At 35.4% G+C, this 27,426-nt stretch overlaps 2 protein-coding genes across 2 annotated transcripts in view; both read right to left on the bottom strand.

Moving 5' to 3' along the window:
- The window catches only part of LOC135088451 (cadherin-23), a 37,007-nt gene extending 28,781 nt beyond the window's left edge, over window positions 1-8,226 (bottom strand). Inside the window, exon 1 of the mRNA XM_063983263.1 lies at window positions 7,624-8,226. The gene's annotated coding sequence lies outside the window, so the exon portion shown is untranslated. The remainder of the gene's footprint in view (window positions 1-7,623) is intronic.
- Window positions 8,227-8,500: 274 nt separating this feature from the next.
- Window positions 8,501-18,957, bottom strand: LOC135088455 (uncharacterized). Its single transcript, XM_063983268.1, has 2 exons — window positions 18,616-18,957; window positions 8,501-10,573 (listed from the first exon to the last, which is right to left on the bottom strand). Exons 1-2 carry the CDS (start codon window positions 18,790-18,792, stop codon window positions 8,654-8,656), a joined length of 2,097 nt encoding a protein of 698 aa, XP_063839338.1. The 5' UTR covers window positions 18,793-18,957; the 3' UTR covers window positions 8,501-8,653.
- Window positions 18,958-27,426: the final 8,469 nt, after the last annotated feature.

Raw genomic sequence — 27,426 nt, 5'->3', positions numbered from 1 at the left:
GCAAGCAGTCTTTAAAATATACGAGCTAGCCAGTTAAATATTTCAAACATTTTTATCTTTATAGTATCCCTTCTTTAGTATCTTTAAGTTTTAAGGCTTACTTAATTTGTATGCTGTCTATACTTTGTTGATAGGTTTATGATGTGTGGCGTGTGGCTTTTATAAAAATAATGAACAAGAAAAAAAAAAACAAATAATTTGTTGAGTACGTATTTCACTGCCGCTAATTTTAACTCAAAACGACATGAATGCAAATTGTTTCAGATAAACTTTCAAGCATTAATATGTATAATTTGTTGTAAGATACATAGTTTCAAAATCAACGATGCTTACCGTAATTTACATAAGCAATTTTTCCCACTTTTTTAAAATCTTTCACGCGACTTCGTCCTCTTAGAATTTTTTGAGATTAAGTCTATTTATTGTGCTGAAGGATGCAATTTATCTTCTGGCTTAAAATTTAAATTTATTTTGGTAGGCGTGAAGGCTACGGGCGTAAGTATTTTATTACCAGGATAAAACTTTGTGTAATTTATATGGATAAGTTTCACATAGTTAAGTAGCCTCTATTTTAAACGACACTGAGACTCTATTATAAATACTGACATTAAGAAGAAACACGTCATAATAATGGGACAATTTAGCTGTTGTTATCACTAGGAAGTTATATCTTCCAGTCAACCCGAGGTGTGGACACTTTGAATAGTGAAGGGTGAAGAATATAAAAATATGGTTTATACTCGTATTTCTTCTTCTAAGTAGATAAGTTACAACAATTTTAAAACAGCAAAGAAGTTTTTCGTGAAGTTTAGATATGCGATTAGTTGGAATGCACCGCGTCTTGAATAACTTCCTAGAACGTGAAGTGAGTGTCTTTATCTTTTATAATCACTAAAACACTTTTTCTTGTCGCACTTTTAAGATGAAACGATCCAACAGCGATCTGATACCGCAGCGTTAACGACGCGACGCGACGCGACCGGCACGGGACCGGGACGATTGCGCAACGGCTGGACCACACTGACACTTGCTACACCGGTGTAGTAACTTATTCATTTGCAAGCGAATTAGAAGGTTTGTGGATTTAGTCCGACTGGTTTCGTACTTTACATTGTCTATGATTGTTTGCTTGGAATTATCGAACAGGTTTCGAGTTTACTGCTATTGATGTGGTTGCATTAATGGAGGTTAATTAACGAAATTACTGTGTTTGAACTAATCAATTTTTGTTTCTTTCAAATTGCATTAATACTTCTAGATTAATCTTTAATCTTTGTTAGCTCATTGTGTTTGAAAGAAGACTTTGAAAGAAACTTAATTCGAAATGGTCTCCCTGTATAGGTTCATGTGGGGAATGGGTTTCCATTTCATGGTTGGTGATTTTGAGACGTCATTGAGACTGATTATGATTCAGATTTGTATGCTCTGTCACGTCATAATATGTAAATGTCACCCCTCCCGTGCCGCTAGCATACTACAGGCACTGACTGATTTAAGCGCTAGAACTACACTGGTCATCACAAAAGTCGACCCTCCCGCGGCAAGCACTTTCAAACGTATGCATCCCCATTTCCCACCAATATTGGCACCATTTAAAAGCCTAGTTCTAATCTTCATTTTTAAAGGAAAGGTTTTTACTCCAAAATGTGTCTGTAGAAGAATCCAGAGTCACTTCTTCAAAAAATAGGTAGTTACGCTTGAGCCAACTTTTATGGCTATAAAACTGTTAAGTTGGGATTAATCGCTATCCATCTGTTAAAGAGGACACGTTAGATCATTATTTTGTTTTATAACCATAAAAATTGGTCTAATTGATCCCAGAGATGAGCCCAAAGTGAGATCTTTTTTCAAGTCACATTGATTGTATATCGCGTTTATGTTAATCGTTTATTAAGAAATGAAATGTGTTTTTCTTAAAGGATATTTATTGGGCTTTCAAATAACACCATGATTGTGTCAGTATAAACGAGTTTTCCTGTATAACGTAGGTGGGCCGATTTTTGTGATGACCAGTATATAATAAATAATAAGTTTAGTATGTACAATTACGAAGAGATGCCTATGATCTCTAAAGACATTAATATTGGTTCTCTACAACTAAGAATTGCACGAGCTGGTTCCACCAGCCCCCTTCCATCACCGGGGAACCAGACGCAGGTTAGCGTACCATACCTAAATTGTCGACATTCCACCAGCCCGCACTAAGCGTTTCGATAACTTTTGTAATGCGAACAGCTAGGGACTGGAATTCGCTGCCTGCTGCTGTCTTTCCCGAAGACTTTAATTCGGGCCTTTTCAAGGCAAGAGTGAGTAGGCACTTACAGGGCAGATATGTACCATCCTAGACTGCATCCCACTTAACACCAGGTGCGATTGTGGTCAAATACCTGCCTTGTTATGCATAAAAAAAACCTAAAAGCGTTCAGGCGGTCATTCCACCATTGACGTCAGTCGCATAGGTGCCACTAAAAAGAAATCGAACGGAAACTGAAGATTTTTCTCGACGAACGATTTCCTCTGTGACCCCTATCGCGGTGTTACATCGGAGGGAAACGGCCACGCAAAAAGCAAGTTCCTCACGAAACAAAAACGTTACGACAACTAATTATCACTGTTTCTCATAACCATTGTGTTCAGTTCAGTGACATACTTAGGGTTGCCAATGATGTTCTACTGAACTGTCTATTCTTTGTAAAATTATCGAATTAAGTGATTTGTAGCGGTCATACAACAATCAAGGATACAGAATCTATCGTATGCAAAATTCGTGCTGCATTTTGGAAGAGCTAGATAGTTTCAATGTCAACTTAGAGGCATATGATTCAAAATAAAACAACGCTTAACGTTTTAATAATCTGAAGTCGTTAATTGTTAAACCTATCTTTATTTTCCGAGATTCTAATATTGTGTCCGAATTCCGAACAAGTTTTATTGTGACGTTAGAGAAATAGACTTAGGTAGATTGTCGTTATGTGCAACTTTACTCTGCGTCACAAAATATTCATTTAGAATTTTAGACTGTCATTATTATAATTCGAAAACAACTGACCCATTTCTCAGAACAACTAGAGGCAACCCTACGCCTAGGTCAGAGTGACTAACCATTGTTGTGTGTTGCTAAACACTCAGTACAGTAGCCAGCACATCAGTACATTATATACAATTTTATTGCAAAATAATATCTATTTACAACTATGTTAGATGCTTCAGTGTTATGTTTTATGTTCAGTATAGTACATTTGTAGGTCTTGGTTGTAACGTGTTTGAGAGCAACAAGTAACAACATTTTGAAAATATTTTAGAGCGTATAATGAATTTAAATAATTTATTTTATTATTCTCGTTATCTTCACGCTTTAGATTTATGTTGCTAAGAGGCCGAGTAGGTACGTAATGAAACTGCGTTTCCTGTACCTATTGATCTAAGAGCTACAGGAAATTTTTATTTCAGCACTAACTTTCCTCCCGCGGCTTCTCCCGCGTGAAAAAAGGGTTTATTTTTAGGGTTTTTCCAGAAATTATTCGATTTTTTCTCGCCGTGAAACCGTAAAACCATCCTTGTACTTCAACGAACATTTTAAAAAAAGAATTGGTAAATTTGGTCCAGACGTTGTTGAGTTATGCGCTTACCAACACCTTTCCGATTCATTTTTATACCTATTATTATAGAAGATATCTGACGCTACATAGGGTATATCAAATTGTAACTAACATAGGTACCCAAAAATGTTCAAAATTGAAAGTAGGTTAGTCTACATCTGTGTGTAAAGGTCATTGAATCTATGACATTGATCATTCAACGTGTTTCGATTGGCACCACTATTGTGTCTGAGAGAGAATTTGCGTGAATTTATCAAGTTTAAGAATTCTTTGACAATTTTGTTAACTGTGTCTACACGATTTTGTAGCGAATTGAAATGCTCTTAGAAGGCTTTTCTTACCTTTTACAGATTTGTGGAAAATACAAATTTTTTTATGTAATATTAAGCCAGCTTGTATCTGAACACTCTAAAATTTCTTGTTCATCATCATCATCATCATTTCAGCCATATGACGTCCACTGCTGAACATAGGCCTCCCCCAATGCTTTCTATGTTGATCGATTGGTAGCGGCCTGCGTCCAGCGCTTCCCTGCTACCTTTACGATGTCGTCGGTCCACCTTGTAGGTGGACGTCACACGCTGCGTTTTCCGGTACGCGGCCTCCATTCCAGAACCTTTCTGCCCCATCGGCCGTCAGTTCTGCGTACTATGTGCCCTGCCCATTGCCACTTCAGCTTGCTAATCCGTCGGGCTATGTCAGCGACTTTGGTTCGTTTACGGATCTCCTCAAAATTTCTTGTTTGGCACCTACTTACTTGATTTAGGATAGACTTACACTAATATTTGTGTTTACCTGTGATTCAGGTAACTCTTTAATAACTTGGATGAAAACTATCACATGGTAACAACAACGAAAATATGACATCATACTTTGCAATAGAGACCAAATTACTCAAGCTCCGCATTGTGAATCTGGTAGGTTTTCGACAGATGACTTCTAAGGCCCGGTTTCCACCAAGGTGGACTAGAGCGGAGCGAAGAAGTGTTTTGAATAACCAGATTTCCTGGTTTCCTGAATAATGACATCTGATTGGATATTAGGAAGGCGCTGGATGCAGGCCGCTACCAACCGGTCATTATGGAAATCATTCGGGGAGGCCTATGTTCAGCAGTGGACGTCCTGTGGCTGAAATGATGATGATGATGGAAAATTTACCATCAGGTGATCCGTCTTCTCGTTTGCCTTTGTCCCATGAAAAAAAATTCAACACACTTCCTCGCTCCGCTGTGCCTTGGAAAGAATCGGGCCTTAATCTTACATTATAATGTAAATGCATAACTTTCACGCTTGCTTATTTTTTATGAAGCTAAAAGAGAGAAAATGAATATAACATTGTGACATATTGTTTCGACATAATACGGTTTCGAGTGGTGAGAACCTCATTTTCGGTGGTTACCTCAACATTTGATGCAAATGACATTAAAAATTAAGTGCTTTCGTGCTAATTGATTGTGGTGGATTATATTAATAAGTCATCAAAGGGGATTAAACAGGAATTTTCTAAGATGCACTCACTCGTAAAATCTTATCGTGACATTTTATCGATGTTAGACGATAAGCTCATAACATTTGTCAAGATTATGTCGTGGCGCGTATTCTAGTCTATCCATTGAGGAATTTGAGAAAGTAAGTATTTGTCCACTAGAAAAAAAATTCACGACTTCAAGATTTTATGAATCAATACAATTGCTGATTTAAGATTTGACGAGCTCTTTTCGTTAGAATTTACGAATCGTGTGAAACACCCGTGCACGATAGCAACCAAAAAGGTGATTAAACTTCTTGCTAAAAGTGTTACGAGGAACTGACAATGTCGCGTGACGAAAAACGCGGATTCAGCTAAACAAAAACGTTTTGTGGAGGAACAGAGAGGTCTGTCATTTGCCGCACGCTGCACCGATGCCTGTCACTTAGGTCGCCTGTACACTATGCTATAATAAATGCTGAGACTAAACTATGTACTCGTATTTTTCCCGTAATTGCCTTTACCGAACTCCACTTTATCGATTTTTAAAATAAGATACAGAGATAGCCTGACAAACTCAGAAACTTTACTTCTTTATAATATTAGTACTTACAGATTAAATGCCCTTTAAAGGTAAGGTTCAGCTAATTAATTATTTTGTTTACTGATGGAATTTATATAAAGGTTTCTTTATTTTAGATATTTTCAAATATCTCTATAAAAATATAAATAAATCCCTGTCATTAGCAGAAAAAAATCAAGCTTATATTCTTGTCTTGTGTGGTGTACAACTGTTCAATTAAGTGTGCTCTATCTAATGTTTTCACGAAGAAACTTGAAAGTTAAATTATAATTGAAGAAAGTATTGTGCTACCTGGGTAGCATAGTGTACGGACAGCCTTACTAGGTTATGATTTGAATACAAATCAACAAGTATTTATATAATTGGCTTATTAATTAGTGTTTGTGCGTGAGCGCCTAATTGAATTGATTAATATGCAATTAAAACGTTGTCACTTGCTACTTTAGGTAAATACGTCGGTGATGACCAATTTGCTAAATATAGCATTAATGTTTCTTGCAATTTTTTATTCAAGGCAAATGATATGAGTTACGTAGATTCCGGATATAAAATGCATTTTAAATAACGACGAATAAGGTCAGTTTCATAATGTCATGACAAATATTTTTATATTTATTGTTACCGAACTATTGACTCGATTGAGAACAATACCACAGAATAATAATAAGTACTACGTACAGAAGTTTTACTTCGCGAAGGTATTTAAAAAAATGTATGCTCAATGTCATTAACAATATGGTGTAATTTAGCTTGTCTCAAGAGTCAAGCAAGTTTGTCAGAAGTTTTGTTGACAAACGTCAGTGATCGGTACTGCGCCGAAGCTATAGGGCTGACTTCGGTAAAATGATGTGACGTGAGGTGCCAATCTGCAGAAAATGGCGGAGGAAATACATGATTTAGCATGAATTATCATGAATAATATTAACTACTTATTTACCTCTCAGTGTCTTGAGGCAACTTAAAAAAGTACATTCTGTGTTTTTATTATTATTTAGGCAGTTAAATACTGCACAGTATTTAGTACACCATTTTCTTTATTTTTTTCCATCATACACAAGAATACGCGTGCGTGAGTCAATGTTCGCTCGTATGTGAGGCCTTGTCGAATAGTACTCTTGTAGGGGGCAATCGTGCGTGTTTTGTTTTCGATGTAAACTCGCGGAGATGAACAGGCCTGACAATACTCGCAACCACAGCTGTAAAATGACGAAATGTGAAATGGGCTGTATTAAATTAATGAGATTGAAATGTAATATTTCAAGATCGACAATATTAACTTTAATCCAGTTATCAAGTTCACAGTAGCAATGAATATAATTAGTTAATGACAGAATGTGTCAAAAACAAAGAATGTATAAAAAGGATAAAACAAAAAAGTACAAATATTTAAAAAAAACAGCCATTTGTAGACAACATCCATATTATCACACAGGTCATTATAAATTATTCCAATAGTTAGTTTTTTCGTTCGTTATTCGAGGTGATATACTGATTTTAAATATTGTATGTCATAAATCTGGTTTTTAGTCACACGGAGTAATTACACCTTCTCCTCCAAATAAAAACATAGCACAAGTAGGCACGTAGTTCGTGATGTTCGTTACTTTGTTGAAAATGATTTTTTGAATAGTGATCGTGAGCTTTCCGCTGATAAATCTATTGATGATTTAAATATGTAAATAATAAACTTTTACTCAGGTTCATTTAGTTTACTTTGCTATGAACAAAACTTTGCTATGTAGGTACTTAACAATTTTTTGATAAATATTGTTTATAACAGAGTCAGTTGTTTAAGTACATCTTAATTTACTTATCGATTATTACTTAAATTGCCACGCCACACATCCGCATTTTTACCCTATTAATACGACAAGTAATGCGTCCTTGATGACTAACATGGGTATTATGCAAAGAAAGTTAGTGTAAACACACCTTAACTAACTGTCAAATAACGGTTACACCAATATACTTACTATTGCTTACTTTAGAACTACACTAACACTTCACTACACTAAAACTAGACATTGTTACAGAGATTTAACACAAAAACACTAAATATAATCGTAATAAACACGAAACATTTTAATTCTCACGAAGCTGCCTCCGCGAAGTTCCGTAAGTACTGTCAAAAACTTGCACCACCGGTCTTTCTGTTCTGCATCTGAGAGTATAGGCGTCCCTCTCACTCACCCGACAAACGGTAGATTAGAAAAAGCAGGAAATATCCCTTTGGTGCCGCCTTCTCAGCTTCGCAGATAAAGCCTTTTTGCACTGGTAAAAGTAACGGGGGTTTCTTGAGATGCGTGAGTTGAAACAGCTTATATGGCTTCCCTAATGTGAGACAGAGACACGCGATGTACTAGGTCATGTTTGTAAAGGGCATACGTCATATGGCTTACATTAAGGTCACTGGAGTGAAAAGTTGAATTTTGGGATAGAATTACTACGATACTAACTGGAATGCCTAATTTATTATGGAGTATGATCAGATCAGATTAAAAAATAAGTATAATCACTAAATTGGTTCCCTTCTTCCTATGTTAAAGCTTTGAACTACCCAATTCGTTATGTACTGTAGTAGATTTAGACATCAGTTCTTTTTAATAACTTTGTTAATGAATGAAAAACTTAACTAAACATTCATAATTTACGAGTTATTTTTTGTTTTTAAACAATGTCTGGCGCGCCATCTAGTCGTATTTATTAGAACTGAGTGTAGACAGCCGAGGTTGCCGATGCGCTTACACACGACTCTGTTGATCTACGTTTGGAAAAGCATTTCGTGTAGTATTTAGTATAAGCAGTTGCCACTACGAGGTGTTTTTTTGCAAAGAAATAATGTCGACATAGTTAGTTGTAATTCTTATATTTATTTACAAAACGAATGCCCACACAATAATACTGTACAGAAGACTAAAACTAGACACAATAAAAACAAGTCGGTGGGCCACTACACAGAGTAGAAATGAATAAATAGTAATAATTTAAAACACATATTACTTATTAGTCTTCAGAACTATTGGTGCTGTTTCTTTGTATTTCGACGTAGTCGCGAGAAAAACTTGCTCTTCTAAATCCTTTGGCGTATAAATTTAACCGCCGTTTTCTGTTCATTTCTGAATTGGGATCTAACAATGCACTCAAAATTTTAGGTTTATGATTAAAACTTCTGTAATGACCATTATTTTGAGTAGTGGTTGTCGTTTGTTCGGTAGTTTCTTCATGTATTGTAGTAGTATCAAAATATTCTTGTTCATTTTTTAATCTAGTCACGAGAGTCCTTGATTCGAAATCACCCATCTCAAAGCCACTTCTAAAATTTCGTCTGTTTATATCTGAAAAAATATTGTCAGACACATCAGATTCTCTATATTTTCTGTACTCTTCAGGTATTTTTGCATCTTCGTGGCTAAATTTCAAAATATCTGGTGGTTTAGTAAACCAAGCTCCTTCAGTGCTAGTCAATGTGACGTCAAAGAATGGTAACACGGTCGTTACTTGTGGTAGTACTGGTGGCTGAGTAGTAGGAGGTGGAACTCTTGCGTCTATAGGAATTATCCCTGAGCTACCCACATGATAATCTTCCACTTGTGTTGTTGACAGAAGAAAGGGAAGTTCAGTCGTCCGAGTTGGTATAAAATTCATTATATTGGTTTCTGTTGAACTTGTTACATGTTCTTTTATTTTATTTATTTCAGTCGTCGTCGTCGATGTTTCTGATTTTTTATCCGGTGTATAAAGATTTATTTGTACGATCATGTTCGACCCCGCTGCAGATTCATTTATCTTTTCCCGTGAATTTATATTGTTTTCAACATCGTTAAAGAGTACCTTATGTTCTTTTGAAATGCGAGGTCTTTTTGTTGGTATAGTTCTTCGTCTTGATGTTGATTTTCTTTTGAAAAGTATAAGAGGTTTTGAAGTTGTCAAATAAATTTTATCGAGTGGTGTTTTCTTCACGTGGTCGTTTTTTTTAGTTTCTTCGCCTGAATGCGACTTAAGTGGAAATAAGTTTAGCATTACACTAAAACTTTTGGCTTGACTAAAGTTGGAGGTTTCATCATAATGTGTCTCACTTGAACTTGGTGATGACAATATATCGGGTAACTTCTTTGTGTCACAACCTTGTCCGTGACATGTCCGTTTATGACTTGGTATTGGCCTGAACATTGGTATATGGGGCAAGTCTCTTCGTCCTCCTAAACCCGAATTTGGGGAAAATTTAAGAAAACCATCTGCAAGAAGATTGACTTCACCCGGGCTATCTGGTTTATATTTAAATAATGGATCTGCTTGATGATTCGAATTTACAAATCCCACTTTTTCGGAGCTACCCACTGACAAATCATGTTCAGATTCCTGAGATTTATCACGCAGCACGCTTGGTTCTAGGTACAATCCAGTAAATGCTATTTGTTTGCTAGAAGGTAATGTGTACATGTCTCCTATTTTTGCGTTTATGGTTTTCTCCAAATATTTAATAACCTGTTGAATATTTTTTAGCCTTTGGGCATTGCGGTAACTTTCTATCCAGCTTTTGGACTTGTAGGTTTTACTAAATGGGACAGGAGTTGGAGATTTGTATTCGAAAAAGAATGGCCGAGGACTAGTTCTTCTTACATGGGTCATATAGTTTGTTTTCAAATTAGGTACAGGGGTAGGTGGCTTAAGATAGTTTTCTCTGTGCTCATGAGCAGTATCAATAGTTGGATCTACGTAACTATTCTCCTGCATGGCATTAACTAATAATGGCATTCGTTCGTAGTAATCCTGGTCGAATCCGAAGTAGCTTCGGTCGAGTCGGTCTGCGAATGGAGTATCGTTTGATACATTTGTGATGTCAAGTTTTCTGTTTGCTCGTCGTATGCTTTGTACTAAGCTTGATTCTACCGCAATCGCATATTCGTAGATTAGTAGAATTACCTGAAACAAAATAAAATAAAATTATGACAAAGATATTTTAACCATTTGAAGTCTTATATTTTTTTTATTTTAGTCTATAAGCATGATAGAAATTGAAGAAAATAAATAGTCCAAATATTAATGTATGTAAACTTTATATCAAATAATACGTTTTAACATGATTTTATAATAGATCAAAAATGTTGTATTTCATATCTGTATCGTAATCTTTGTTTTCGTCGTGTTTCCAGTCGTTGCGATGAATCTCTAAATAAGTAGGTCGGTTGTGGGGTATCATCGAGTTTTGATTGAAAAATCTTTCGTTATTTTTTAGAATTTTCCATAAATCGGTTCCAGGTATATCTGGTAATTTATTTGTTAAGTTTTTGATAGTGGGTTGCGTTACGCTTTCTGTTGGTTTTACAGTGTACTCTTCTTGATATTCGTCTTCACGTGTCATTTTCTCTATCTCATCTTCCAATGCCGTGTTGTCTAAGCCCAAATAAAAAGGTTCCATTTTATGTTTATCATAATACGTATCATTGATGGTTGCGTTCTCTTTCATTTTAATAGGTGACGTTATTAATTTATATTCAATATTTGGTTTTGAAGTGTTATTCAGCTTCACTTTGTTACTCGCGTCGCTAGAAATTGCTTTGGAAATATAACTATAGAAATGTGTGTCCGTTGTGGCTACAGGACTTTCCATTGTCGTAGTTGTAGATTCTATTATGCTGTTTTCAGAAGTAGTAGAAGTAGTAACATATTCTTGAACTGTTGAAATAGGAAATTTGAAAGTTGAGTTGAAACGTTTGGTTGGTAGTAATTTTGATTTCAATAACTCAAAGCTACGAATATTAAATTTATTCATTTTATCTAATACATTATCCGTAGTCGTTGTAGTAGTTATATTGTGATCATTCTTTTTTATATTAAGCTGCATTATATTGTTAAGGCTTAAGGTGTCAGAATTAAAGTTAGAGTTTTGAGATGGTCTCTCTGAATGTATGTTCTTGCCATTTGACTCTAAAATTGCACTTTCTGTAGTACTTGATTCTTTTCTAGTTGGTATCAGAATACTTTCAGTTGTTTTAGTATTATTTTGATTTGGCTCTCTTTTCATAATGTCTATCGTTGATGGCATTGGCGGTGTTGTTATTGATGTATCGTAATGAAAGTCGGTGGGATCGATGTGGTCAAACGCAGTTGTTGTTTGGGAAATGTCTGGATCCATTTCCCGACTTCCCCAAAATGACGATAATGTTTTTAGTTCGCTATTTTTAAATATATTCTTGCTTTCCAGAAATGGTAGCCTTGAGCTTTTAGTAGTGAAATAGTCTGATGGAATAGTTGAATCTTCTTCATTAACTGCGTTAGAATTCCCTACTTTATTTGTTTCAAATAGTTTCAGATTACTTAAATATTTTAAACGTATCGGTTGCGTTGTTTTTTCTACTGGTAAAACTGTTGTTTTCTCTTTGCCATAAATGTTATCAAATTCTGAAAATTGTACAGGTATAAATTGCTTAATTGTCGTAACTGACGCTTTTGTATTGCTAGGCAAAGTGTTGCTTGGATTAGTGGCAACTTTGGTTTTAGGTGGATAGAAGTCAGTGTCTGGACGTGGTTTCAATGTATCGGTTTTTTGATCTCCATTACACGGAATAGGCTTACTTATTTTATCGTCCGGCATCATTTGTTGAATACTATTAAATATTTTGTCTAAGAGAATGCTGAGTTGTTTGGGACATTTACAGCTTATACTTTCATCTTGCAATGGTTTTGAAACCTTGTTTTTAGCCGGTGACTTTTTTGAGGCTTTGTATTTTTTATTGGATTTTACTTTTGTTGCAATGTTTGTCGTCAGTTGAGATTCTTTCGGAAGTTTTTCGGTGTGAGCCTCGGGTTTTTTATTTGTCATTGGTACGGTTGAACCTAAACCAACTTTCTCACTTATCATCTTTTCAACATATTCCATTATTCTTTTGTAATCTCGAATTTTCCTGTTTTTCGTGAAATATCCGGGGTCTTTTGTAGGTTTTTTGAAAAACACAATAGGCGAAGTTTTGTATTCTATAGTGTACAGTTTAGATGTTGGTTTTTTCATCCTAGCGTTGAGGAATATGTCTTTCTTGAATGAAAACTCTGTTGTAACTTTTCCGTCATATCCTGGGCTTGAACTGGAATAATCTTCGATTATTTTTTCGAGGTATCTATTTTGTTTTAAAGCTTTGATGAGTATTGGTAGTAATTTGATGGTGGCCCGGTCGAAGTTAATTTTCGATTTGCTGAACTTTTCTTCAAAGGAGGATACTAAGGTGTCGTTGAGGAGGCCGATCCACCCTGCCTTTCCCAATGGCTGCTGGTTGGCGTCGGTGTTCATGCCGTACTCCATGTAGACGAAGAATACAGTCTGAAAAAAGAAAAAAAAAGATTAAACTAGAGCTATGGTTATTTATTATCTTAGTGATAATTTATAAATTATTCACATTAACAGTTCAAATATTGTCTGTTTTCATTAATATTATATTTTAACCTTTACGAGTATACTAAAACATACTATAAAGTCATACCATAATAATACAATATAATAATACATTTTATAATGAAAAGTTAATTTACCAACATCATAAGTATTAATCTTTAAAATAAAATTAGTAAAATTAATACAACCAAATTACGACACAGTAAAAAAGTTACTTACCCATAAATTAGTGCTAACAAAGTATTATAACAGTGTGTTAAATATATTGGCACATTGAGTTACATGAAGCATTACACAATAAGATCTCACAGAAGAACCAAAAGTGATATAAAAATGGTAAGAGGTCTCTAAACTATCTAATAGAATGAACATAAAATAACTATTTCAACATGGAAATGTACGAATATTAAGTCAATTCTATGGCATATTATTAAAGGTACTATCTTGCTACAAAAATGTAGAGTTTGATGTGATGGAGACTACACTAATCGGTACAATTTTGGAGCCCATAAAATGGTTAATGACGTCTTCAAAAAGTGTATTTTGCAACGTTACGATGGTTTCTTTAATAATCGCGCATGTAAAATTGTTTATGTCATCACACGTAATCTTTGTTTATTTGGCTTATACATCACTACATATTCACTATGTATTATAAATCAAAGTCGCTTCACTGTCTATCTGTCCCTATGTATGCTTAGATCTTTAAAACTACGCAACGGATTTTGATCCGTTTTTTAAAATAAATCGAGTGATTCAAGAGGTAGTTTAATCTAAGCGAAGCAGGGGCGGGTCGTTTCGCTAGTTCTTCTATCCCGTGACAAGAGTGGCTTCTGTCTGAGGTGAATGAGCCTACTGGTAGCGCTCTAATATTGACATTGAAAATTAAGTAAAGTATTTATCCTGTTTATATATTTTCCAGTAAAAATCCTGCAGGTATTTATAGGCAAATAAGTTTCTGAATAAAATAATACACATAAAATATGTGTTTGTTCTTTATGTATGAGTGTAGTTAATCACAGAATTAAGTTAGTAATTAGTAGTAGTTAGTACTAAGTTAACTAACAAAACAGAAGGTTTTCAAGCATCGCATTTTTTCTAGATCAAAACGTGTGAAATCCTCATCTTACGCATTTTTTTTTCTAGGAAGACAATCAAGACAGTATAATGTGTGTTGTTTAGTGTTATTATGGACGTCATCCCCCGGTTCAGATAACCCGTCACGCACCGCGCCTGTCGCGGCCAAAAGAAAGCAGGCTATACACTGGCCGATGGAGGAAACGTCAACACGTGGAAAAAATAATCGCTGGGTATCAATATTCAACGTTGGAAATGTATACTGAGCGTAAGGCACACGGCACAGCTGTAGTCTATACAGGGTGTCCCAAAAAGTAGTGTCAAGCCGAAGCCCAGAGGTTGTGGGGCTGGGGCTACCGGAATCACCGCGACTTTTGACAGTTTTCGAGTTATGATTTTTTTTACAACTAATAGGATTTTTTGGTTTACACGTGTTATGGATGTAAATACTTCTAAACAGATAGGCCTAGTATTCATCTAATAATAATAAAAAAATCAGGTATGTACCTTATCTATTTGCGCCACAGTGACCAAAAAAGAGCCTAAGCACAGAAATTTAAAACAATCATAACTCGAAAACGGGGTGATTCGGATAGCCCTAATGATGCTCTACCTCTGGGCTTCGGGTTGACACTATTTCTTGGGACACCTGTATAGGCGATTAACTTTAGCCCGCGACTTCGCCCGCGTGACATTCAGTTTGTCAAAGAAAAGCCGTAACATAATATTTAGCTTAGCACCAGGGGTTGAAGCGACTATTTGATGCCACACAAATTACAAATATGTAATAGTACCTAAGAGTTGTCATAACACAAGAAGGTAACTTATAGGAATAGTAGGGCTTTCTTTATTTACCTACAATTATTTTTATCATATCCATGGAGATGACACATGTTTTAAGTTCGTCTTTATTTTATTATGTCATGTATAATTGTTCTTCTAAATGCAAAACCTAAGAATGTTTTAAAATCTTACCTATAAGATTTATTTTCACCGCCTAGTCATTGTAGACAAAACTCAGCAGAAGAATCGGATGTTTACCTAACGAGCGGATGAAACCACGATCTAAACATTTGAAAAATCACCCATTTGGAGTACACTAAGCATGTTTACAAACACAAGCGCAGGAAACAACAGCAATAGCAATACCGACGCCCACAATTATGTACACAAACATATTTGTACAACAACACCGGCACGGGCGCGTACGCTTGACAATACATGTAATTGACGTGAACATGTTTTATAAGAGTAGGCGCACACCGTTGATTTTTAGTTGGCCGATAGTTGTGCCCGATTTTAATTTGTATGAAGAATCGGCCAAATCGAATCGGCGTAGTGTGCGCACTCCCATACATGCCCATACTGATCAACTGCCCGACTAAACTATCGGCCGACAAAAAATCAACGGTGTGCGCCTACTCTAAGGCGACTTTTTACGCAGCAATTTGTCTAGGAAATATGACGGCACATCAACTAAACACGGGCACCTTAAGTTTGTTATTATAAGTGATATATTGCGACAAATGTCCACTGTTGACTGTACTTGTTGATATATTTGTCGCGGGCACTTGTTTTTTGACAGCGTGTCATGTAAACATGTGTTTTGACAAGTTACTGCCTGAGATATAGATTGTTAGTGCAATTTGTTGCTGTCCTTCACTTTATATTTTCTGCTCTAGTAGTTGTTATATTCTAGTTAAAACCGCATAAAATTATATGAAAATTAACATGTGTCATGTTGAACAAAACTAAAAATTGTTAAATGATGAAACCGAGTGGAAATGAATGGCCTGTATTAAATCTGAATAAATGATTTGATATCAGAATTATAATTTAAAAAGGAAATGTGGCAACTGCCCTTAAAAATAAACAATCTAAATCATGCTACCGATCTTTTAGAATATACATAGAATCAACTCTGAGATTGGTGAAAAAATCTATGTTTGTTGTTTCATCAGTAAGAATGATCGTCGTGCCGACTTCGTGCGCGTTTATGTCTTTTCTATGAAAACCTCAAATTGACCGATTCTATGTATTGCGTTATCATTTTCTTACAAGTATTAAGAATTATTTCTTGTCTTATATTAGTGTACAAAAAGTGTGTTCTACCTATCTATCGGACAGTAATCTAAATTCGCCTCATCTTCCAAACAGGGATTTAATTTAACCCAAAAATATAACTGAAATGTCGGTCGCTTCTTTTTCAGTTTACTTGTTTTAATTTGTTAGGTTTGCAGTCTGAAAGTTTGTGAAGTATTCCTTTTGTATGGCACGTTTAGTTATCGGTTGAGCCATGTCAGCCACCTGTGGTAACTCGGTAAGTCTGACACCACACTGTAGATGAAGAAAACTATTTTCCACCATTCCTATTAGCCTAGCCGCAGACCACAGACTTTTAGTCGGCCGATAACTGTGTCGGGCTGTTACTTAGTACGAACGTGTGTGAAGTGCAACACTACACCTATTTGATATCGGCCGATTCTTCATACATATTGGCAGCTTATCCAACTATTGGCCAACGGCTCAGTTTTTTGATTCATAGTTAAAATAACTAATTGTTAAATTTTTCTACTAATGGTTAAATATTAACAAAATGTGAACAATTATTTAAAAAATGTATTAAAAGTCAAGCTAACCATTATTCGAAAAACATTTTTTTCTGATATTTAACCACTTGTCATTTGAAATCTGTCAAATTTGACTTTTGGTTATTTTAACTACAAATCAAAAAACTGGGCCTTAGGACTCTGCGGGGTGTTTTGCATATTTTCTAAGAAACAAAACAGATAATGTGATATACTCAGTGCTGATGCTCAACTCACACGCACAAATTCCATAAATGGCTCAAGTCAAACAATTAAATTGAACAAATGGGTGGAACATGGCTACTCCGCCGTGGTATCTGCATGTGATAGAACATTAACATACATTCAAACACATAATGTCACGATTATGAGAGCACGGTTAGTGGAAACACTTTCTAGTGGACAAACGCCGTGGGTAATGGTGTGAGACCGAAATATATGAGACTAAATAGGACTGCACCGAATTTTGATAGGGTGATTGCTATAGTAATTAGCCTATACATAGTTACTGGCATATTGGATTGTTAATAAGTAAGAGACAAAAATATTTACTACACTGGACTGCGTATTGCTCAGAAAATATATTTGTCTCTTTTCCTCTCTTAATAACTTCCGTTAGGCTTGTTTCTTTTCAATTTAGGCAAGTTGGCCAATAACTATGTATTGGCTAATTACTATAGCGATCACCCTACCTGATTTGGAAGTATAGCTGTATTGATACTAATTAATTGAAGAATAGGTAAAGTTAGTGTCGATTCGTTCAGTAGTCAAAAAGTTCGCAACACGTCTTTGTTACATCTTATACAGGGTGTTAGGTAAATGGGTATATGAGCCGACACTGGCCTATGTTAACATGGTCATATAAATGGTATGGTGAAGTCAGAAAATTAATATCTTTATTTTAATTATTTTAATTTTCATACAAATCAGATTTTATAAATTTTATTTTGTATGAAAATTAAAAAAAAAAATGATGATATCAAATTTCTGACTTCACCATACCATTTATATGCCCATGTTAACATGGGCTAGTGTCGGCTCATATACCCATTTACCAAACACCCTGTATATATAAAAGAAAGTCGTGTTAGTTACACCACTTATAACTCAAGAACGGCTGAACCGATTTAGCTGAAAATTGTCAGGGAGGTAGTTTAGAGCCAGGAGAAGGACATAGAATGCTTTTTATCCCGTTCGAAATAAAAAAAAACTCTGCTTATTTATTGCCATTAAGGCGGAACAAAGTTCGCCGGGTCAGCTAGTTTGGAATAAGTTTGTGTTGTCAACTTTTTGGTCACTTCGTGTGTCATGAACTATTTGACGCTGACTGTACCTACGAGTACCTAGTAAGTACCTGATAAGTATGAGTCACTTTTGTAGTTTTATCCCTGCAAGCGATCTTGTTTTACGAGCGACTTACACTAAATAGACCAGGTGTTAAGTCTTCTGAACTTAGTGTTTTTATTTTATTTTTGCTTGATGATTGAACACATAGAGATTTATCTGAGTAGTGGTATGTTCCTAGCGCCTCAACTGAGATCCGAAAAATTCAAGTAAAAGTTTCAGTTTTTTAATGAACACCTTTATAAAGCAATGCATTTTCGCCTGGTGTTAGTTCACAACAAAACATCAACATAAAACGTTAACATATTTTTTTATTAACAATTATTAAAATATTTACATCATTTGATTTTTCAATAATTCCAAAAACTTTCGATGTAAATAACAACAGAAATACTTTGCTAAATCAGCAAAATATAACCCAACATCGTACTTTTTAAGAAATCCTTAATCTGATTTTTTATTCAAACTTAGAGATAGTTAAATCCAAAATTTCATGTTTCATTGGAAATGATTGAAAAATCAAACACGATCGAAAAAGTATTGCTGAAAACATCATAAAATAAACTCACAATGACAACTGTAACAGTGATGGCGGTGGAGATAGCCGCGCACGCGCATCCTTGCTTGATCTGCCGCTTCCTCGACAGCCTGAGGAACTCCTCTGTCCTCGCGTCAATGGTTCTGTACAGCCCGAACTGCCGAATTCGCGAGCTCGAACTCGTACTCACTGACGCTTCACTAGACATGTCGACACATCACTAAACAACAAAAAAAAGTTCCCAATACACCACGCTCCTTGAAATTCGATTTTTGAATTAAAACCTTTTTCTTTTTCTAAATTCGGCCAGTATTGACACGCGTACTGCTTGCGTTTGCGCAGGAAAATGTGGTGGATTCTTTCTTCGCGAGCGACGGCGGTTTGTGTTTTCCTTCGAGATGCGCTATTTGTGTTTAGGGGTGGGGCCGCTACTTTCTTTCCGATATCGATATTGAAAAGTATTTGAAGCAATGAAAAGTACAAACAAAACTTTGTTAAAACACATATTATCTATTTCAAGTAAGTCTATGTACAGTCGCGGAATGAAAAGGTTCGTCACCTTAGTGTCGGTTTTCGCTTGCACTTTTAGGTACTGTAAGAGTCAAACCTGCCAACATTACAGTGCCAGAAACAGTGCTGCTAACATTTAAATAAATATGACGTTTGCTAACGAATAAGGTTTTGCTTGTTTATTTTTCTATCCCATCAGTGCAATGTTACAAAATGTAGTTTTTTTTTATAGAAATAATAATGGCAGGTTGAACCAACAAGAAGGTTTTAGTTTATCAATCATAATAATCTTCTTGACAAGATAAATCGTCAAACAACTTCGATCTGAATCATTTTGAACTTTACTAAGCAACAGTTAAAGATTATTTTCTCTAACTCGAGATTATTCTGTAACATAGTTTCAAAAGGTATTATGTGCTCGCGATTCGTTGAAGGAATCAATTTGAAAACTGACGAACCTTTTCATTCCGTGACTGTACATACTCGCAGGATTTAATTATATTTGTTTGATAAAAGCACTACTTTTTCCAATATTTGATTTATATTTCTATTGAGGTTTTAACTCAGTCATGTTTATGTCATTTTTGTAACATATTACATCCGCATAACATACTTAATTGAATCATTCTAAAATTACGTAGTGGATAGTTTTGGTTTTATCTTTATTTTTTCTAAAAATATTATAATATTATACCACTGCAATTGTCCAGCAGTGGACTGTAAAGGGCTGTTGATGATGATGATGATGATGATGATACCACTGCAAATAAACAGCAAAATGGTATCTTCCAAGAATGAACTATTTTTATCGATGTTTAATATCACACGCCCATCCCTAGTCCTCATAGAGCGCTAGCGCAGGGCACTGGACCGTACTGAGGCGAGAACCGCATATACATATTGACAGGAGAAACGTATATAATGTGCTAGACTAAGAGCTAGTGAACGCCAGACCTACGTTATTTTATAAAGGCTGAAAGTTTGTCAGCGCATGCTCCCAACATAGCTAAGAACCATGGCCAAACATGAAGTTTGGGCTGTGGTGGCTTTGGCAGACAGACGGTGCTAAAGGTGTGTAAAATACCAACTTAATTACGTCAAAGTATAAAGGCTGATTTTTTGATATTTCCTTCAAAATGTTATTAGAAATGACGTCATTCATTGACAGACACCTACCATGGTGGCAGCCCTTAGCCAGACACCTTAAAGTTCATGAAAATGTAGTTCTACTTACGTCATACTATAAAAGCTGATATTTACATAAAATATTTGAACTATCATTTGATGAAGTTTCCTCATCAGCCAGACACTTCTGATGGTTCCTTCGCCTTGCCAGACAGCTTTTAGGGTGGCTGAAAGTGCGAACGCGAGGCACTATAAATATTGTTTATTGTACTTTTTCTTAAGTTACTCAAGTATTTGAGTCTGTAAATCATCGTCTCATGTTGATGAGCTGACGATGGAAGGTAAGTACAACTCCTTAAGGCTTAGGAGTTGGAGGACAATTCTTTAAGCAGTATAAATAAGTATAGTTTCTAAAGTTATTTGGGTGTTTGCATCGGCTAGTCATCATCCCATGTTGATGGAAGGTACAACTCCTTAACGCTTAGGAGTTGTAGGATAACTCACGTCATGCTCCCCGGCAGAACTACTTTTGATTTAACTAGTGTAAGTTTCTAAAATAATCTATGAAATTTCTATAAAATTATAGTCCTATTTAAAAAAAAACGATGTCTCAGGTTTCGCCGTATTTTGTTATTGAAAGTGGTTGCGCTGCAGAGTATCCTTCCAGCGAACCATCACGATATATCTATTACTATGCATAGTATAATCAAATTTATAGTATCAAATAATTCTATAACAATTCTATATTGAATTAGGACCCCCAAATCCTCACTAGAATTTATATACACGGAAAATATGGTGCCACAAATTTTCTCTTCGAAATAGTTGCTAAACGCCTAGAGTAAAGTTCTTAGCAACATTAGCATTAACATAGGTAATGCTAATGTTGCTAAGAACTTTACTCTAGGCAACTTTCAGAGGTAATCACTTTTAAATTAGGGATTACCTACCTAAGCCTTAAGGAGTTGTACTTACCTTCCATCATCAGCTCATCAACATATGATGATTTACAGACTCAAATACTTGAGTAACTTAAGAAAAAGTACAAAATACAATATTTATAGTGCCTCGCGTTCGCACTTTCAGCCGCCCTAAAAGCTGTCTGGCAAGGCGAAGGAACCATCAGAAGTGTCTGGCTGATGAGGAAATTTCATCAAATGATGGTTCAAATATTTTATGTAAATATCAGCTTTTATAGTATGACGTAAGTAGGACTACATTTTCATGAACTTTAAGGTGTCTGGCTAAGGGCTTCCACCATGGTAGGTGTCTGTCAATGAATGATGTCATTTCTAATAACATTTTGAAGGAAATATAAAAAAATCAGCCTTTATACTTTGACGTAATTAAGTTGGTATTTTACACACCTTTGGTACCGTCTGTCTGCCAAAGCCACCACGACCCAAACTTCATGTTTGGCCATGGTTCTTAGCTATGTTGGGAGCATGCGCTGACAAACTTTCAGCCTTTATAAAATAACGTAGGTCTGGCGTTCACTAGCTCTTAGTCTATGCGATTTATACAACACAATATAACATTATCGGAATATTTGCAGACTTTACATTGTATAAGAATGATACTAAATACATAACTGAAACTTGCTAGTGGTAATAAAACTTTTGTGGTAATTTTTAATTGTAGATCATAAATAATCTGCTGTCTATGTGCGCTGTAAAAATGATTTATCTTTACGGCTGCTAATTGTTCACTTTGTATTTCTTACGTTATGACGTTTCATCATCATCATTTCAGCTACAGGACGTCCACTGCTGAACATAGGCCTCCACATCGCACGGTTGGTAGGTTAATTTTGCATCAAGCGCCTTCCTGCTACATTTATCAGGTCGTCGGTCCACCTTGTGGGTGACGTTTAAGATACTTTAATGACATGAAAATCCGTAGGAGGTGGCCGCGACCGGTTCTATATCTGCCGTCGGAAAATATTGGAGTGATGAGGACGAGAATCTGTATCCGAAACCACTTGCCTTATTATTATTATTAAAAATACATGTAATGTTGTATTATTGTACTTATTGACTCTCATAGAAAGTCATTATTTTTCTGTTTCTAGTGTACCTTTTTTAGTTATATCATTTCATAATTATTTTACTAATATCAATTGAATAATAAACATTACGGCAAACTCAATTATTTTTTACTGTGCGCATATTGAAATATCGTAACATATTCTTTTGTATAAAAGTTGCTGAGTTAGTGCATATAATTAGTAGTGTTCTTTTATCACAGTCCAGTGAAACACATAATTCACTTTCACATAATTCATCAACGGAAAGATTTATTATGTAGTCGGTCGATCATCTATTAATTATCTCACTCGATAAGAGAATGAATTTAAAATGAACAGATTAATCACAAAAACTTACCGCTTTTTTAACAGCTTTGTTTTATTTTATTGTAATTTATAGTGTTAGTACTGTAATTTGTATTTTATTTTATTTATTAGGAAAACATAAAAGTTATAAATACAACCATAAACACTTTGAAAGAGTTTCATCACTAGTATTTTATTTATATTTGGTTTCAACATACGAATCAGATATTGAACCTACGTCAAAGAAGAACGGTCATCTGTGACCCAGGCCCGACAGAAACGAGACATACCTCAGTTTTTTTGTCATGTCTTAATTAGTTAAATTATATATTTTTTATATTCGAAATCTATGTATAACACCAAAATATTACCCTTTGTTTTTGTTCAGGCGTTATACAAAAACTAATACAAAATGCCTATTTATCACCAAAATTGGTAAATGTATGTACCTAAATGTCTATTACAGCTGCTATGGAATGTATCTAGGTGACCTGGAGATACAGCCGGATTTAATATTTTGGTGTTATACATAGATTTCGAATATAAAAAAATATATAATTTAACTAATTAAGACATGACAAAAAAACTGAGGTATGTCTCGTTTCTGTCGTGACCGTTCTTCGTAATAATTTGTATCTTCATCATTTCATAGGACGTCCACTTCTGAACATGATGATTTGAACCCAATGATTTCCAGATTCGCCTGCTGGAAGCAGTCTTCCTGCACCTAGCGCCCTTTTGCAAGCTTTACCTTTTCACCCGTTCACCTTGTCGGCGGATGTCTCCCGTTGTACTTGCCGGTGTATGGCCTCGATTCCAGAAACTTTTCCTTCCTGAGTTTTACGTGCTACGTGCACACAAAATAATATTTGTAGTATACCTAGTATGTATTATGTACATATTATGTATTAAAGAGTGTTTATGTTACTGTAAAAGCTCGAACTATGGTTAATCTTAAGATTTAAGTGGAAGTCTTAGGATTTACCGACATCAATTGGTAAATGTAAGTATTTCTGAAAATACGACGATTTTTTCGAGCTTTTACCATTCGAATTCAGTATATGCTAGGTTTTACCTCCGTCAGCTGGTAGATGTTGGTTTTAGGAATAAAACAATGAGTAATTATTAATTACTTACTTTAATCAATTATTAGACAAAACAGGTACATAGTATTATGAAGGTATCATATGATTTGATTTGATTTGATAGTAATAAGTACAAACTAATACCAACTTCTTATATTCGTTTTGTGTTGTTATTGTTTATAATTTGTGCTTACTGTGTTCAATGAATTATATTTCTTCCTTTCTTTCTAACTTCTTTAAATTATTTTGAAAAACCGGCCAAGTGCGTGTCGGACTCACGCACAAAGGGTTCCGTACCATTGATTTATGAAATTATTATTTTTTTATTTAAGTTATTTGTATGAAAGATTACGCGGTAATAAGCGGTTTACGATTTACGAGGTATTAAAAAAAACTACTTACTAGATCTCGTTCAAAACAATTTTCGTTGGTAGTTTTTATAGTAATGTACATCAAATGTTTTTTTTAGATTTTTCATTTTCTTATTTTGGATGTGGAGGGGGGTACCAATTTTTTTCCACTTTGGAAGCGTCTGTCACGCAAACTGTTCGGTTTAGAAAAAAAAATATTTTAGAAACCTCGATATCATTTTTGAAGACCTATATGGATAGGTCTTCAAAAATGATATCGAGGTTTCTAAAATATTTTTTTTGATAATAAAACACATACGTGGGGCGTATCTATGGAGATACGCCCCACGTATGTGTTTGATGAAAAATAATTTTTGAGTTTCAGTTCTAAGTATGGGGAGCCCCCAATATTTTTTTTATTTTTTTATTTTTGCATAAAAATCTTAATGCGGTTCACAGAATACATCTACCTACCAAGTTTCAACAGTATAGCTCTTATAGTTTCGGAAAAAAATGGCTGTGACATACTGACGGACAGACGGACAGACAGACAATGACATGACGAATCTATAAAGGTTCCGTTTTTTGCCATTTGGCTACGGAACCCTAAAAATACATAACGTATAGGTATCTCTGAATATCTCAATCTCTATCATATCAATTAGCTTTTCTTCGCCGCCTATAGTCAAAATATCATAGCATTTTATACGCCTGTATGAACAGCTTCCTTCTTTTTAATGTTATTTGCAGTTTTTACATCTTCTAAACGGCTGACATGTTTTGTTTTTCAACATTTACCGTGCCATTAATGTAAATCCTAAGATTTACCAACGAAATGGTGGTAAGAGTTCGAATCACATACCTTTTGGGACATTTACCATTAGGAATTGGTAAATCTTAGGTTTTACTGGAATATCTTAGGATTTACTGCAATTCGAGCTTTTACAGTAACATTTATATTCCTATACCTTGTTTTGTAATATTTAAATACGAGTAGACGCGTTTGTGTTCCCTAAAAGACTGCGCATATTACCGGGACTGCATGATAAGGGACTTTTAGGTGACGTATAATGATGTACCTGTAGTTTTAATTCGTATTCTCAAAATTACCTTTTTACCTTACCTATACACCCACGATCTTTGTTAAACCTTCTGCCGAACACCCTGTATAATAGTATCACTATGCTATTTATGTAGATAGCCATATAATTTGTTTGGTAAGTAAGCACCAATATCTTATTATTAAGCCGAGTCTTCTGTTCACTATTACACACTCTATGTTAATTTGTTCTAAGAAAGAAGCTAGATCGCGGTAATTCCCGTATTTACGTTAATAAATATGTAGCGTGAAAGTTAACGTAATTAAGAGAATTGAGGCGGGTAGAATGATTATAATTATCTGCATTGAAATGCAGTAAATAGACTGAAAAACAATGTTGATGACAATGACTCTTAAAATGTTTACTTTCTCAAATGCGTGACTCTATTGCTAATCGCTTCTTCAGACTTATTTCTTAAGGTTCTTAGCATGTCGAAGTTGTAGGCTGTAACCACTTTAACCGATAATACTCGTATAGCTGTAGCTCACTTACTTACCACAAGGTGGACCGACGACATCATAAAGGTAGCAGGAAAGCGCTGGACGCAGGCCGCTACCAACCGGGTAACATGGAAAGCATTGGGGGAGGCCTATGTTCAGCAGTGGACGTCCTATGGCTGAGATGATGATGATGATGATAATGATGAGCTCACTTACTAACTCATAGTATGACGATTATACTATTTAGTCTTTTGTGTGAATGTCTACAAGTATTCTCACAATTTTTGGGTTTAAATAGTAGCTACGTATGTACGAGTACCTATTCATTATACACTCGTAATTATATTGTTGACAGCTTGCACCTGCTAAGAATCATTGGCCAAGTCTCCTATAAAACGAGTATTTAGGGTGTATTTAGCGTTTAGGAAGAGGTATATTACGTTTGTTCTTACTCAATGACTGACAATGATTGTTTTTTTTTTTACAAAAACCGTGATTTTCAAGGTAACGAGTCATAAATTACTTTACACTTGACAACAATTGCTTAAACTTAAAAAAACGAAGCCGATGATTGTTATCATTCGATTTCAATTCAATGAGGTATGGTTGTCACCATTTATATTTTCATTACATAGGTAATTCTAGGTAACTCTACAATGTGTTTCTGTTTCAACTTACGATACTTTACCTCTTTATTTTTGTCTTCCAATTTGTTCGCAATCACGCTAACAACAACGCTTGCCCTGTAATGTTAACCCTTCAGTGATCTCCAAGGTGGCATAAATCGGAACTAGTGTCTAGTCATGATGATAATAGCGCCTCCTGTTAATATCATAGTTGGGACGGTTAGTGAAGGACAACTATAGATGCCTCGGCGAACTTCGGTTAATTATTATTACGAGTGATGTGAATCTCAATAAAGTATAAAAAAATACATATCTTCCAAAATACTACTGTTTAGGGTAAAGTGAGGCCCAATAATTCGCAAACGACTTTCTCTATGTGGGCGGGTCTAGTTCCAGGCATCCTGTATAGTGAAAGAAATTTTGAAATCGGTGCACTAGTCGTTACGGAGCCTATTCACTTCAAACAAACAATCAAATCTCCTCTTTATAATACGAGTATTATTAGCGGCCGCCCGCGACTTCGTACGTCCCGTTTACCCCTTAAGGGTGGAGTTTCGTAAAATCCTTTCTTAACGTATGCCTACGTCGTAACATCTACCTACATGAAAAATTTCAGCTCGATCCGTCCAGTGGTTTGGGCTGTGCGTTGATAGATCACTATGTCAGTCAGTCAGTCAGAGTGACCTTTGAGTTATATATTTTAGAAGATTAGTGTAGATAGAAACGGTTGTTGTGTCCTAGTCTTACTAATAAGTTCCAGTTATTGATTTGACCACCAACCCTACGCGCATCGGCCGGAGCGTGACGACGGTCGCCTATTTATTACCCACTTGATTAATAACACCGCAGGAATGCGCGCGGTCTTCCTACTGCAAAGAAAGCGAGAATTATGATAAACGAAACGCATGTGGGTATTATTGTGTTGTGGTTTCGAGAAAAACTTCCATGTTTATAGCACGGTCAGTTAAACCACACTGAATTACAGTTTAACCGACATGGAACCTCCAAAAACTGACCATGAGTGAAATCTTAAGGACTTTACACACCATCGCTGACAGCACGGCCCGTGGCACGGCGGTTTGGTGTTGGCGGCTTTTTTTCAGAATATCAAGTCGTCGACTTGTACTTTCACGTCAGTGTCATTATGGAAATCATTAGGATGATCTATGTTCAGCCGTGGACGTCCTATGGCTGAAATAATGATAATTTTTTGTAGGTCAGTTTTGGACGTATTTCAGTTCGACTGACCAGTTTTACTTTCCGTGAATGTTCAG

The sequence above is a fragment of the Ostrinia nubilalis genome, chromosome 4 (genome assembly GCF_963855985.1).
Source record: "Ostrinia nubilalis chromosome 4, ilOstNubi1.1, whole genome shotgun sequence".
Taxonomy (NCBI): Eukaryota; Metazoa; Arthropoda; class Insecta; order Lepidoptera; family Crambidae; genus Ostrinia; species Ostrinia nubilalis.
This window is presented reverse-complemented; position numbering and strand designations above follow the sequence as displayed.

What these genes read in the sequence shown, in the direction of transcription:
- LOC135088455 (XM_063983268.1), bottom strand. Translation starts at nt 18,792, where the DNA reads ATGTCTAGTGAAGCGTCAGTGAGTACGAGTTCGAGCTCGCGAATTCGG. An exon ending in TCACTGTTACAGTTGTCATT is followed by an intron (nt 10,574 to 18,615) that starts GTGAGTTTATTT and finishes ATTTTGTTTCAG; the next exon opens with GTAATTCTACTAATCTACGA.